At 43.9% G+C, this 16,097-nt stretch overlaps 1 protein-coding gene across 1 annotated transcript in view; it reads left to right on the forward strand.

Annotated features, from left to right (window-relative positions):
* The window catches only part of LOC310659032 (uncharacterized protein), a 131,338-nt gene that overhangs the window by 14,735 nt on the left and 100,506 nt on the right, over positions 1–16,097 (forward strand). Inside the window, exons 8-13 of the mRNA XM_083401897.1 lie at positions 1,996–2,031; positions 3,750–3,890; positions 5,625–5,780; positions 6,816–7,088; positions 8,469–8,585; positions 11,914–12,051. Of these exons, the coding sequence (XP_083258023.1) occupies positions 1,996–2,031; positions 3,750–3,890; positions 5,625–5,780; positions 6,816–7,088; positions 8,469–8,585; positions 11,914–12,051 (861 nt within the window). The remainder of the gene's footprint in view (positions 1–1,995; positions 2,032–3,749; positions 3,891–5,624; positions 5,781–6,815; positions 7,089–8,468; positions 8,586–11,913; positions 12,052–16,097) is intronic.

Below are 16,097 nucleotides of genomic sequence, written 5' to 3' on the forward strand. Positions count from 1 at the left end.
AGCAGTGTGTGCATTGTTTTGAAGTTGTGGTTTCAGGTGCAAGAAGCATCAAAAGCCAAGTGAAATATACTTGTAGCTGAGTGTTGATTTCATGCTCTTTATTTCAGCTCATGGTCATTAGTGAGTGAGTGAGTTTCCCCCAAAAACCTCTGGCTATATATACATTATTTACACAATGGGTCCCACGTGATTGGCTGGTTCAACTCCCCTCCTGGAGCCTGATTGGGCTGCTCCTGCTGATTCACTCCCTCCTGGAACCGGATTGGGTGGCTCCTGCAGACCAATCAAGTTGCTGCTTTCTAGGATCCCACCTGCCAATTATTCCAGGATCCAAGCTCAGTACATAACACCAACGCTGTCCCAAAAACAAGGATCAGGAACCTTTAGCCATCCAGACATTGTTGGATTCTGATTGTTTTATTACATCATGTCTATGTCACTTTTTTATTATCTTTTTCTGCTTTGCTTGGAAATTACTTTGGGGCTTTCTTGGTGGGATGTGCATATTTAATAAACCCAAACCTACAGCTCCCATCAGCTCTGAGCTGGGGCTGATGGGAGTTGTAGTCCCAACAACATCTCTGGAGGTCCATGAGTTTGCTGTCTCCGGACAGCAGCCAACATCTGGATTCATCTTCCTCCTATGGTTTATGCTCTGGCGGTATATCCATCTGTTCTGAATGGGAAAATGTATATTGGTTATGCGCAGTCAGATCTCAAACCCCTATGCATCTAAATGGGTAGGTCTGAGGGGAATCAAAGGAGCTCATGTTGGGAAACTGTGTACGTGCAGCTACTCAAACAGAGTCAATTAAGGTTTGGCAGACAGCCAGAAGGCAATCTGAAGGAGTAAGTCTGCCTGGTGATAACAGAGACATGGAGACAGCTCCCTGATTGGTCAAGCTCTCTCTAGGGAGTGATAATTAATGGCCTACTAACTGGTAGTTTGGAGTTCAGTGGTTCAGTGTGTCAGTGAGTGTAGGAGTTGTTTAGTCGTGTCAGAGAGAGCTAGCATAAAATCCGTGTTCTGTTCCTGTAAATAGTCCGCTGTATATAATAAACACCTAACTACAAGTTCCTGGTTCCTGCTTTGTCTATCCTGTCTGCAGCCAAGTTGCCAATCTGCGATGTCTCTGCTAGGTCTGGCTAAGGTCCTGCAATTAGTCAGAAAGTTGTGAAACACCAAACAGGTTTTGCCAATAGCTCAGTTGCTGGAATGTAAGTGTAAAAAGCAGGAACTTTATAGAGGAAGCAATGGGACGCGGGTGGCGCTGTGGGTTAAACCACAGAGCCTAGGACTTGCTGATCAGAAGGTTGGCGGTTCGAATCCCCACGACGGGGTGAGCTCCCGTTGCTCAGTCCTTGCTCCTGACAACCTAGCAGTTCGAAAGCACGTCAAAGTGCAAGTAGATAAATAGATACCACTCTGGCGGGAAGGTAAACGGCGTTTCCGTGCGCTGCTCTGGTTCACCAGAAGTGGCTTAGTCCTGCTGGCCACATGACCCGGAAGCTGTACGCCAGCTCCCTGGGCCAATAAAGCGAGATGAGCGCCGCAACCCCAGAGTCATCAGCGACTGGACCTAAGGGTCAGGGTTACCTTTACCTTATAAAGGAAGCAGGTATTACATTTCACTTTCCTTCTGTCCTGTCCTAATATCCTCCCAGATTCTGAACTCTTAAAACTCTGCATCTGCTGCCAAGCCTGTCCCGTCACTTGAATATATATATTTTTCTTAATTACAGTTAAGAGTCTCTGTCTGGATCTAGACACATCAGAGAAATGTTTCATTTAAATGCGTTGTAAGCTTTGCATGAGAAATCGGGTTGGCGAAAATGGGACTCCACAGCGCCACCTGGTGTCGTTGAGTTATAATGCATATACAGTCCACATGGCGACACTGCAGCTGAAAACTATTTTTTCTGTCTCTTGCCTTTGCATTGCACATGATGAACAATCCTGTTTATGACTACTGCTGCCATTTGTTCCGAGTGCAGGATCTGGAAAGACTCTTCGAAGCTTATGGCATCAAGGTAGGTTGAAACCTACTGAATGACTTAGAGAGAGACAAAACTGATTCTGGAATTAAGGTTATGGAAATTAAGTCTGGGGAACTATGTACCGGGAGCAATTTTATTTTTAAAGTTCTTTTTTATTTTTAACTAGTTTTTAACTTTTCAATAAAATTATTGCGTGGTTTTATGTTTTAATATTGTTGTGACGTATTTTTATGATATCTATATCTATCTATATCTATCTATATCTATATCTATCTATCTATCGCAATGACAAACCTAGACAGCATCTTAAAAAGGAGAGACATCTCCTTGCTGACAAAGGTCCGTATAGTTCAAGCTATGGTTTTCCCAGTAGTGATGTATGGAAGTTAGAGCTGGTCCATAAAGAAGGCTGATCACCAAAGAATGGATGCTTTTGAATTATGGTGTTGGAGGAGACTCTTGAGAGTCCCATGGACTGCAAGAAGATCAAACCTCTCCATTCTTAGGGAAATCAGCCCTGAGTGCTCACTGGAAGGACAGATCCTGAAGCTGAGGCTCCAAGACTTTGGCCATCTCATGAGAAGAGAAGACTCCCTGGAAAAGACCCTGATGTTGGGAAAGATGGAAGGCACAAGGAGAAGGGGACGACAGAGGACGAGATGGTTGGATAGTGTTCTCGAAGCTACCAGCATGAGTTTGACCAAATTGCGGGAGGCAGTGGAAGACAGGAGTGCCTGGCGTGCTCTGGTCCAGGGGGTCATGAAGAGTCAGACACGACTAAACGACTAATCTATCATCTACCTATCTACCTATCTACCTATCTATCATCTACCTATCATCGTACCTCGGTTGTTGAACGTAATCCATTCTAGAAGACTGTTTGACTTTCGAAATGTTCAACAACTGAGGTGCAATGGGCAGTCGGCAAGGCGCGTTCAAAAATGGAAGCATTCAGTTCCAGGTTTTTGGCATTCCAAAACTGAAACGTTCAGCTTCCAAAGTGTTTGACAACCGAGGTACCACTGTATAACTATTTTTCTAAATAGCTAAGTAAATCCACTAAACGCCTCACGGCGCTTTCTTACATTTATCTCTTACCTTCCTTCCATCATGAAGGTGTCATTCACAATTTTGGCTTTAGGAATGTAACACCCCACAGAAGTTGAGGGCTTACTGTTTCTTTTTAATAGCCTGCCATATATACAATCTGACATATTTGAACAGGTAATGACGAAAGATACATGGGAAAACAAATGTCAAAAGATTTTGAATAAATGGACAAGTTATAGGAATTGGATAGCACAGGGGGAAGGCAACCCAAGCATTCATATTAGAATGAATAATCTGTGCATATGGTTAAAGATTTGAAGAGAGAACAAGTTTTGTGGGGAGGGGTTAAAGGAGGAAGGAAAAAAAATTAGGATAAATGAGTAGGGACAAAAGTATATACTGTTATGTATAACTAATAGGAGGATGATTTTGATGCATGCTATTGTTAGATTTTCGACTGAATGGTTGTTCTGTAAATTATTTGACATCCCTGGATTAAAGTGTGATTATAAAGAATGGGGGGGGGGGATTAAAAATTTAATAAAAAATAATAGCCTACCAATAGCGCACGGGGAAAAGGGAAGATAGAGAGGAGATCCAGAATTTGGACCGTATTGTCTCAGCAGGACACCCACACCAATCTCTCCTCTTGGTTGCTTCATGAGATCTAGCCTGTTGCGCCTCTTTGTTTTAACTTGCAGCTGGCGCTGTTGAAGGAGCTGTCTGACCTGCTCCTCCGGGACGGGGTCGAACTGGTGAGCCAGCAAGTGGCCGGCTCCAGGAAGGGGAAGGGGAAGTCAGCCAAGAAGAAGCAAGGCTCTAAGCAAACCACCGGTGATGTGGTGAGTATCGCAGAAGGACAACACTATGTGCCACCCTCACAGGGGACGCAGGAGAGGGCCTTCTCGGTGGCTGCTCCCAGACTTTGGAACTCTGTCTAGGGAAACTCAGCTAGCTCCTTCCCTCCTTGTTGTCCTTCTGCTGGCAGGTGAAGACGGTTTGTGATATTTATGATATTTATAAACATGATATCCATAAAAATGAAATTATTATTATTATTATTATTATTATTATTATTATACTTATTTCACAACCCTACTTAAAACATACGAAAGTTAGGCTACTAAAACAGATTAGAACAGGAGTCAGCAAATTTTTTCAACAGAGGGCCGGTCCACTGTCCTCAGAACTTGTGGGGGGCCGGGCTATATTTTGAAAAATAATAATGAATGAATTCCTATGTGTTAAGTTGTGGGTGAACATATCAGACGACACACGATTCTTCAGACAGCACTTGTTTATTCACAGGCCAGAACAGAACTGAACTGAAGTGTTCAGCCAGCCTGCTTATATAGAGCTCCACTACAATGCAACAGTAACAACTTTCTAAAACTATCCAATCCCTGAACGTCACTTTCAACGTCACTTATTTGCATATGTGGAGCTGAGTGAAAACTATCTACAGTATCCCCCTGCTGGCCCAGGGTGAGAACTTCAGTACATAACGCTATGCCCCACCAGTAACCCAGAGATGCGTTTTAAATAAAAAGGCACATTCTACTCATGTAAAAACATGCTGATTCCCGGACTGTCTGCAGGCTGGATTTCGAAGGCGATTGGGCCGGATCCAGCCCCCAGGCCTTAGTTTGCCTACCCATGGATTAGAATGACCTGAACTCTCTAAGTGGCTGGGTAGGTTTGGGTGAACAGGAATGCTTTTAGCCAGTGACAGAAATATTTCTGCCTTGGTGTCCTGGCAGGTTTTTGGAAACTGGCTGCTTTTAATGATAGGGCTGGTGCCGGGTTGTTCCTATTGTAATTATCTGTATGATTTTAACGGAGCATGTGTGTGTATGAAATGGTTTTTAATTTTTTTCCTATTAAAAAAAGCTATTTATAAAAATGAATTCCAAATAATAATTGTTATTTGTCCATGGCTAGGATGCGGGGGGCGCTGTGGTCTAAACCACTGAGCCTCTTGGGCTTGCTAATCAGAAGGTCGGTGGTTCGAATCCCCACGACAGGGTGAGCTCCCGTTGCTCGGTCCCAGCTCCTGCCAACCTAGCAGTTTGAAAGCACTTCAAAGTGCAAGTAGATAAATAGGTACCGCTCCAGTGGGAAGGTAAACGGCGTTTCTGTGCACTGCTTTGGTTTCGCCAGAAGTGGCTTAGTCATGCTGGCCACATGACCCAGAAAAACTGCGGACAAACGTCGGCTTCCTCGGCCAGTAAAGCGAGATGAGCACTGCAACCCTAGAGTCGTTCGCGACTGGACTTAACTGTCAGGGGTCCTTTACCTTTACCTTTAGTCTACGTTTGTATTCCTGCGCTCGTAAGATTCCTCACACTGTTCCATTTGATTATTTATTACTATTTAACTGAATGTTTTGTTGACCACCTTATACTGATACCTTTCTTTGTATTTTTTGTTTTATATGTTGCATATACATTTTTTTCCTTTTTCTAATTCTCTAACTGTGTTTTATGTAAGCCGCTTGGGGATCTTGCATTTTAAGTGGTGTGTCAATATTATGAGACCTTAGAATTCCTATAACACATTTGTGTGTATAATTTTAGCAGAGCCCACGGAAGTCTGATGTTCCCAGCAAGCATCTAGCTAGCACCACCGAAGTGGCCCGAGAACAGCCGAGCATCGATTTGGAATCCCCATCTCCAGAAGCTGAGGAATATCTCTTGTCTCCCCCCACTTCCCTGCCTGCCACTCTTGCTCAGGTAATTGCTCAGATTAGAACTAAACTCAAAAAATGGTGAAGGTGAAGGTGAGGAATCATCTTTTCCTGGGTTGCTGGTCCCGGTTGGAACTGGTAGGGCAGGAGCCCGGGAGGCCAACACTAGGTGGCGCCAGAGCCAATGATGGGCAGAGCCAACCAATTTGGTTTTGCCTCTGTCATTCTCCTTGCTGAGTTCTACAAAGACAACTAAGCTGCTTCTGGCGAACCAGAGCAGCGCACGGAGACACCGTTTACCTTCCCGCCAGAGTGGTACCTATTTATCTACTTGCACTTTGAGGTACGTAAATAACCTTTTTTGAAACCGGGGAATTTCCATCTGAATTACCCCCAATATAAAGGACTCTGGGGTTTTGTGGAAAAGTACTTTTAAACAGTTTCCCCCCAATTCATTATGAATTATTTCCCAATACTCTTTTACCCTTTTACAGGTCCACCACATATGATAGAACATACCCATAGTCTCATTGCATCTCCAGCACTTATCTGATTCAGTCTTATACATTTTAACAAGTCTCCTCGCAGTTAGATACCATCTGTAAATCATTTTCAGGTCGTTTTCCAGCAGGTTATCGTTTCTCTAGGTGAAATATACTCAGAGTCACAAAGTGATTTCATGCTCTTTATTCAGCTCATAGTGGTGAGGAGGAATGAGTGAATGTCCCCTCAAAGTATCTGCTTTATATACATTATTTACACAATGGGCTGCACATGATTGGCTAATTCTGGAATTCTACTGTAAGCCAATCAGGTTGTGGATTCACTTATATCTGGAGCATGATTGGGTGGTTCCTGCCAACCAATCATACTACTGCATTGTTCTAGGACCAATCAGACTGCTGCATTTTGGATCCTATTGTTCTAGGACCAATCAGACTGCTGCATTTTGGATCCTATTGTTCTCAGTACATAACACTAGGCTTCTCCTCAACTCCCTTCTAAGACATAGTGGCTGGCTCAGCTCCCAGAAGTTATGTTCCCTGGTGCCTCACAAGCTGCATTTTCTTTCTGTCATCAGACCATTGCAGATCTGAAGATCATGACAACTGCTAACCGCAATCCTGGTGACAACATGGTGTCAGAAGTGACAGCCAACCACACAGGCCTATGGGAGCTGGATGCTGAGAAAGCCAAGGACAATCTGGACAGACAGAGCACAACTCTGCCTCAAAGGACGATGGAAGAGGACTCTTTGGAGCAGGCAGAAGCTACTGAGGCTGCCATCTTGGTGACCCAGGATGGAGTTTGGTCTCTGGAAGAGACATCAGTAAGGATGGAGACAGAGGGAGAGGTAACGCATTGGTATTGTAAACCAGGAACAGAGGATCTTTTCCTCTTTTGTCTGACAAATCATTTATATTGATTTCCCAAATTTTACCAAATCCATCACAAATTAAAGCAAATTTAATACAATTTCCCCCAAAATTGGTTTCCCACACTCCAATATTGATGTGTCCTCTTGTTGCTCCATTATTTTCCCAGTTATTTCTAATTCACATTCTTTTCCTTGCAATTAACCTTCTATTACAATAATGTTGTTGTTGCTGTTAACTTATTATCCTTAGCCATCAGCTATCCACCTGCTAATTCCTGCACATACAGTATTTTAACATTTCCAATATCTACAAGTGAGGTAACTCTACAAATTATCAGTCCACAATAAATCAGTATTATTGTTTCTAAAATAAATTCCTTTCCTTTCTTCTGTGTGTATGAAAATGTAATAGTTCATTTTCACTGGAAGTTTTCCCTTTACTTCTTATCTGCACGGTCTGCTTTGTCCAGGAATCCACCGAACAAGGGATCTTTTTCAGCCCAGGGTCATTGATTCAGTAAGACCTCTGGCTTACTTAAAACAATATAAAATATTGATAAGAAAATACCAATAAGATCAAACGTTAACAACAAGCAGACAATAAAAGTTATCAAAATATAGATAAAATCAACAGTTTTAAACACACACACACAAAATAAAATTACATGGCTGTAATTTTGCAAACAAAAAGGAGTTTAGTGGGTGTTGAAAATAATATAGGGAAGGCACCTGCTTAATATCATTAGGCAGGTAGTTTCAGAGAACAGGTGATGCCACACTATAGGATCGATTCCTTGAAAATGTATAGTGAATATTATGTGGCACTTGTAACAGCAATGATAAAAGCAGTCAAGTGGGCATATATCCTTCAAGTAAACTGGTCTCAAGCTGTCGAGAATTTTATGTACCAAGAGTAACACCTTGTACTTGGCCTGGAAATCCAACACCTTGAACTTGGCCTGTGTATACTCTGAGCTCGATCCTTAAGCAAAAATTATGGACCACAACAAACATGATAACCCTGATGCCGCTGCTACATTTACATTTCAGGACATCCTGATTTTTTCTCAATATTTATCCTCCAGATCCTGATCCTCTTTCAAACTCTCACTTTATCAGTCTTTTTTCCCAGCAGCCCTCTTAGCTACACACCCAGAAGTAAGCACAAGATTTCCAATGTGGCCTTACCCGTGCTGAGTAAAGTGCTACTGTTGATTTTTTGATCTTTGAAATGATATTTCCGTTAATAAAAAATAAAGCGACATTGGCTGCATATGCCGCAGTAGCACGTGATTGGCTCGTGTTCTGTTTAATATCCCCTATGACACCCCAAAAGAGATTATTCTGTTTCCTCAGGTAGAACAGAGCTCCCTTCATCTTGATCCAGAGTCCCATCTCCACTCGCTAGAGAATGCACCACGTCAGGTAACAGAGATCCCAGAAAAGATGAAGACAGATGGAGACCTATTCGGTGTAAGCACTACCTCCAGAACTCAATAAAAAAGATGCATATTATTTGTCCGTTTTCTTTCTCTTCAGTGTGGGAGGAAATAGTTGAACTTATTTCAAGCCAAACCCATTTGAGTCTGGGGACGCTCTCCCCTCGCTAGACCCTGCTGAAATTTTGCCTCTCGCCCACCATTGAAACCCATCAGCTCGAAATCCGAACTGTACTTCCAGTGTGGATGGCTTCAAAAGATTAGGCAAATTCACAGAAGAGGATAAGGCCATGTTCTGCCCCCCATGGTCAGAGGCAGTCTGAGGCTCTGAATATCAGTTGGACTTCTCAGGGATTGTGGAGTTTTATGGGTAAAGGTTTATGTTCCTGAACTTTCTCAAAGCTCTGCAGCTGGGCTGTGTTTATCAGAGTCATGTGAGACTTGAGGACAAACAGCCCTTGAGTAATGAGATAAATATCCTGCTACTGAGAATTTCTGTATTGCGTCTATCTTTCTCTTCCTTCTGCACAATCTATCTGCGTTTTTTGCCTCTATAATGGGATGCGCTATTTTGAGCTAAGTTTTGCGACTTGCCTGGGGAATCCAGCAAGAATATTGGACTTTGTAAGCATTTCATGCTTTAAGAACCTCAGTAGAGGTGTGTGTGTGTGTGTGTGTGTGTGTGTGTGGTGTAGTGGTTAAAGAGAGCCAGTGTGGTGTAGTGGTTAAGAGTGATAGACTCGTAATCTGGTGAACTGGGTTCGATTCCCCGCTGCTTCACATGCAGCTGCTGGGTGACCTTGGGCCAGTCACACTTCTCTGAAGTCTCTCAGCCTCACTCACCTCACAGAGTGTTTGTTGTGGGGGGGGGGGAGGAGATTGTTAGCTGCTTTGAGACTCCTTAAAAGGTAAAGGGACCCCTGACCATTTGGTCCAGTCGTGACCAACTCTGAGGTTGGCGCGCTCATCTCGCTTTACTGGCCGAGGGAGCCGGGGTACAGCTTCCGGGTCATGTGGCCAGCATGACTAAGCAGCTTCTGGCAAACCAGAGCAGCGCACGGAAACGCTGTTTACCTTCCCACCGGAGTGGTACCTATTTATCTACTTGTACTTTGATGTGCTTTCGAACTGCTAGGTTGGCAGGAGCCGGGACCGAGCAACGGGAGCTCACCCTGTCATGGGGATTTGAACCGCCAACCTTCTGATCGGCAAGTCCTAGGCTCTGTGGTTTAACCCACATTAGTTACACACATACACAAACATCATGGCTGGTTCAAGCTAAAGTGGCAAGTCTCCAAATTTCTTAGCAGAAAGAGAATACAGCAAGTGTCAATAAGTACACAGCGGCAAGCTACCCCTTTGCAAATACTCCAGTAATATCCATGAGCCAGTGTGAGGAAACTGTCTTGGAACAAAGATAGGGTGCTCACGCGTTTGGTTCGATGCAATTACCTGGGAAGGTTAAGGACCAAGGTGTGTTTCTGTTGATGCCCAACAGGTGCTGATCAACTGGAACATTTCTTTAGAGGCACAAAGAGCAGGACTGGAGTGGAGTGATTTAAGCCATCGGAGCTTTTAGGTGGCCTGTAAGTGGGTTGGGAACGACCCTGTCCTGGACTCCTACAGGTCACAGCCCCGTCTAGCTTAGCATCCTGTTCTCACAGTGGCCAAACAGATGCCCCAGTTGGAACCTCACAAACAGGAACCTAAGTCCTGTCAGGGCTGGTGCCCAAACCAGTCACGCCCTGGCTCCATGCCTGAAAACAGCACATCAGCACATGGGCAAAAATAGCAGAGTAGCATGAAATCTCACACAGAGTTCCAGTGTGAGAAGAAGAAGAGTTTGGATTTGATAGCCCGATTTATCACTACCGGGTGACGCTGTGGGCTAAACCACAGAGCCTAGGACTTGCCGATCAGAAGGTCGGCGGTTCGAATCCCCGCCAATAAAGCAAGATGAGCGCCGCAACCCCAGAGTCGGCCATGACTCGACCTAATGGTCAGGGGTCCCTTTACCCTTTACCTATCATTAACTAATAATTCTCCTCATAGTATTTCTTGTAATATTTCAAATAGTCCTCCTTACAAAACATCTTGCAGTCCTACTAGCGTAATCTGTTCATTACAATTACTTTTCAAATAGTTTGTATATTTACTCCAGTCATCTAAGAATCTCTGGTCCCGCAGGTTTCAAATCCTTCCTGTTAATTTATCCAATTCTGCATAGTCCATCAGTTTCATCCGCCATTCTTCTTTCATCAGTAATTCTTCTTGCTTCCATTTTTGTGCCAATAATATTCTTGCTGCCATCACTGCATATAAAAACAACTTACAATCCTGTCTATTAATATCATCTCCTACAATGCCAAGTAAAAATGCTTCTGGTTTCTTAATAAATGTATATTTCAATATCTTTTTCATCTCATTATATATCATTTCCCAGAAGTTTTTCACTTTTTTACATTCCCACCACATGTGATAGAAAGTTCCTTCCTTTTCTTTACATTTCACCATGATGTTTATCTCTGTTGTCTTTGTCCATTTAGTTTTCTTGGCAGGGATACTGGCGTGGCTTGCCGGTTTCCTGCTCCAGGTGGATCATGTTTGGTCAAAACTCTTCACTATGACCTGTCCATCTTGGGTGGCCCTGCATGGCATAGTTCATAGCTTCTCTGAGTTATTCAAGCCCCTTCGCCACGGCAAGGCAGTGAGAGTCCCATGGACTGCAAGATCAAACCTCTCCATTCTGGAGGAAATCAGCCCTGAGTGCTCACTGGATGGACAGATCCTGAAGCTGAGGCTCCAGTACTTTGGCCACCTCATGAGAAGAGAAGACTCCCTGGAAAAGACCTTGATATTGGGATAGATGGAGGGCACAAGGAGAAGAAGACGACAGAGGATGAGATGGCTGGACAGTGTTCTCGAAGCTACTAACATGAGTTTGACCAAACTGCGGGAGGCAGTGGAAGACAGGAGGGCCTGGCGTGCTCTGGTCCAGGGGGTCACGAAGAGTCGGACACCACTAAACAACTAAACAACAACAATGATGTTTATTCTCAGCCTCCAAACTTGGAGGCAGCAGTTCTTCTGAATACCACTTTCTGGAAACGGCAGGAAGGGAAAAAGGCTCTTGTGCTTGAATCCTGTTTGCAGGCTTTCCACAGTGGTTGGCCACTGTGAGAACAGGATGCTCAACTAGTTGGGCCACTGGCCTGATCCAGCATGGATCAGACATGGCTGAGGCTGCATTGCCACAGTCCTCTGTTCTGCCCCAGTGGGGCAGCCTGCATCTTCTGAAAGGGCTTTTAGCACCTCAGGACTGCTTCTTTGTCATAAAACCTCCTTGATTTTTGTCTCTGTAGGTGCCTTCCAGTCTTGAGCTGGACACAGAGCCGAATTCTGCAGAGCATGTTTCAGCAACACCCACGGCAACCACAGAACTCCTGGAGCCTCTGAAGAAAAGACCCAAGGAGCGAAAAAGGGAGAAAGAAATCAGTCGGGTGAGTTAAGGGGAAGAAACCCAAGAGAGTCTACTTGGGTTTTTTTTCAAATTTTCAAATTAATTTTCCAAATTTATAAACAAACAAACAAAAATCCTAACTGTAATAATTCCACTTTTGTTAACATTATTGGATGACTTTCTCGTATCCCCCTGGCTGAATTTCAATGTATATCATTGTAACAGTTTTCCAAAACTAATTTCTCATAAAATTTACTTAGTCAAGTAACATCTTTCTTCCTTTTCATATTAACTTTAAACATATTATTCTATAACATCACATATTTAAATCCTAAGCCAATCTGGTAATGGCAAGTAATTCTATTTAAATTATCTTAGCATATTTAGCTAAATAGTCTTTGAATTTCATCCATTCCTCATGGTGCTTCCTTCTGGTCACGGACTCTTCCGGTCAGGTCGGCCAGCTCCCAAAAGTCCATCATCTTCATCTGCCATTCCTCCACTGTTGGCACTTCTTGTAGTTTCCAATTCTTGGCCAACAAAATCCTAGCAGCAGTTGTGGCATACAAAAACAATCTAACATCTTTCTTGGGCAATTCCGGACCTATTATTCCAAGAAGAAAGGCTTCTGGTTTCTTAATAAATGTATATTTAAACATTTTTTTCAGTTCATTATAAATCCTCTCCCAGAGGTTTTTCACCTTGGGGCAGGTCCACCACATATGATAAAAGGTACCTTCTTTTTCTTTACATTTCCAACATAGATTATCACTATTATGATAAATCTTTGCTAATTTTACAGGGGTTAAGTACCAGCTCTACATCGTTTTCATAATATTTTCCTTTAACACCGTACATGCAGTGAACTTGACCCCTTTTCTCCACAACCTTTCCCAGTCTTCAAACATTATGTTATCTCCCACATCTCTTACCCAATCTATCATCACATCAAGAGAGTCTACTTGGAAGAGTTTGGATTTGATACCCCGCTTTATCACTCCCCTTAAGGAGTCTCAAAGCGGCTAACATTCTCCTTTCCCTTCCTCCCCCACAACAAACACTCTGTGAGGGGAGTGGGGCAGAGAGACTTCAGAGAAGTGTGACTGGCCCAAGGTCACCCAGCAGCTGCATGTGGAGGAGTGGAGACTTGAACCCAGTTCACCAGATTACGAGTCCACCGCTCTGAACCGCTACACCACACTGGCTCTCTTGGGTTATATAATAATAATAATAATAATAATAATAATAATAATAATAATAATAATTTATTATTTATACCTCGCCCATCTGGCCCAGCCACTCTGGGCGGCTTCCAAAAGAATATAAAAATACTGTGATACATCAAACATTAAAAGCTTCCCTAAACAGGGCTGCCTTCAGATGTCTTCTAATAGTCTGGTAGTTGTTCTCTTTGACATCTGGTGGGAGGGCGTTCCACAGGGAGGGCAGCACTACCAAGAAGGCCCTCTGCCTGGTTCCCTGTAACTTGGCTTCTCGCAGTGAGGGAACCACCAGAAGGCCCTCGGTGCTGGACCTCAGTGTCCAGGCAGAACGATGGGAGACGCTCCTTCAGATATACTGGGTTGCCTTTGTGTGCTCAGAAGGTATTCTGGGACGGTGGTGATGCACCAAATGGCTTTTGCGCATGTTACCACTGACCCTTGGATCGCATAACCAAGAAGCATGCTCTGGGTTGGCCTCTGTGTAGATGAGAGCCTATTTTGAAGCACGAGAAGGGACACAGCTCAGTAGTAGACCTACTGCATTGCATGCAGAAGGTCGCAGGTTCAAAGAGGGAGCCTCTCCTGGGAGAGATTCCTCAATCTGCAAACATCCACAGAAGCAGCTCTTTCTGCTTCCTTTGGCTCTGACTGCAGCATCCAGCAGAGGGCAGCCAGCCCACACAATTCAGACCGGCCGGATTCTTCCTTTTCGAAAGGGGGCTTGCAGAATTCCCGCAAGGGCTGTGGGACTATGGTAGCTGTGCTCGTTGATTTCAGTGCAGAAGTTTGAAATAGCAGCGCATGGGGAGATAAGCAGGAGGCAGGTTTTACAATCCGCAATCAGAAAGGAACACCAAGAAGATTGGAAGAAATTTAAAGGCTATTTAGCTAAATATTGTAATATCAGATAATTAGAAGATACTTGAAAGTATCTGATAGGCCTAGGATTGGAATAGGAAAGTTGCATAGTAATATGGATTTAAGCCAAAAAGAAAAGAGAGGAAGATAGTAAATTGAAGGAGTTAATTTTATTAGAAAGATGATTTTGGAAAACTGTTACAAAGGTGTTACAATGAAATTCAGTTAGGAGGAAATCAAGGAAGTCAGATTACAATGAAAGTTAACTTGGATTCTAGAAGTAATAAGTGTTCTTGTTCTTTTTTCTTTCTTTTAGTATTGTAAGGAGTTTTGTTTTGTGTTTTTCTATGTCATTTTTGTTATAAATGTGGAAAATCAATAAAAAAATGGAGGGGGGGGGGAAACGCAGGTTTTACTCCCATAGTCCCCCTTCCTTTAAATAAATAAATAAATAAATTTGTATTTATACCCCGCCCTTCCTGGTTGAGAAAACCGGGCTCAGGGTGGCTAACAACAAATTTTAAACTCTGAATTAATGCAATGAATAAACAGCATAAAATACAGTATAAAACGTGAATAACAATAAATTCAGAATTCAAAAATCAATTTAGGGGGGAAATCGATCCAATAAACAGTAGATGATCACCAGGGCTAGCTGGCTAAATTAGTCCTATTTGGGCCAGCGAGGAGACCAGGGGCGAATTAGCTGTGGGATCCCAGAGCGGGTAATCTTCATAAAATGGGGAGGGGGAGGGAAGGAAGGGGAATAAAAGATCAGGCTACGTTCAAATTGAAAGCCAGGTGGAATAGCTCTGTCTTACAGGCCCTGCGGAAGGAAGTTAAATCCTGCAGGGCCCTGGTCTCATGGGACAGAGCATTCCACCAGGTTGGAGCCATCACTGAGAAGGCCCTGGCCCTGGTGGAGGATAATCTGACTTCCTTAGGGACCATTAAACTATGATAATTCATGGACCTTCAGGTCCTCTGCGGGGCAGACCAGGAGAGGCGGTCTCATAAATATGAGGGCCCTAAGCCACAAAGGGCTTAGCTTTAGCAGTAAAAGTAGACCCCATCCTCATTTATCTGTTCCTTACATTTCCTCCAAGGTGGCATACACACTTGTCTGCCTCTCCACTTTGATCCTCACAACAACCCTGTAGAGTAGGTTAGGTGGAGAGACAGCGACTGGCCCAAGGGCTTTGTAGCTGATTGGGGATTTTAACCCGGGCCTCCCAAGTCCTGGGTCAATGCTCTAACCGCCATACCACACTGGCACCATGCTTCATAGCTGAACTGACAGGCATATGCTGAGCAAATGTAGACATGTCTGTTTTGGAAACGGAGACCTGCTCCCTGCTCCTTGCATCTGAGTGTTGGCTGGTGCCAATCCTTTGATCTTGTCACCTTGTCAACACTATAGAACCCCATACCCTTACCTTGGAGTAAGACCCACTGAACTCAGTGCGGCTTTCTTCTGAGTTGTTGTTGTTTAGTCATTTAGTCGTGACCGACTCTTCGTGACCCCTTGGACCAGAGCACGCCAGGCCCTCCTGTCTTCCACTGCCTCCCGCAGTTTGGTCAAACCCATGCTGGTCTCTTCGAGAACACTATCCAACCATCTCGTCCTCTGTCGTCCCCTTCTCCTTGTGCCCTCCATCTTTCCCAACATCAGGGTCTTTTCCAGGGAGTCTTCTCTTCTCCTGAGGTGGCCAAAGTCTTGGAGCCAGTACAATGGTAAAATGCCATCAACAGGTCCTTTGAGAGATTACCTTTTCCAGAGGATTCTTGGGATTGGCCAAGCAGGTAGCCAGCCAATTAGGATTTGCTTTTCTTCACTTCTCACTTCCCTGTGTGGCCCCCTAGCCTCTTGCTGTGGCCCCCAATTTACACATTTTTCATCTGTGGCCCCCTTGGAACATCCTAGGGGCCCCCAGGAGACCACATGGCCCCTAGTTGAGAAACACTGCACTATACAACATCTGAAGGTGACCTTGTATCAGGAATT

Source organism: Podarcis tiliguerta (genome assembly GCF_965153285.1).
Source record: "Podarcis tiliguerta genome assembly, chromosome: 10".
In the NCBI taxonomy this organism is placed as follows: Eukaryota; Metazoa; Chordata; class Lepidosauria; order Squamata; family Lacertidae; genus Podarcis; species Podarcis tiliguerta.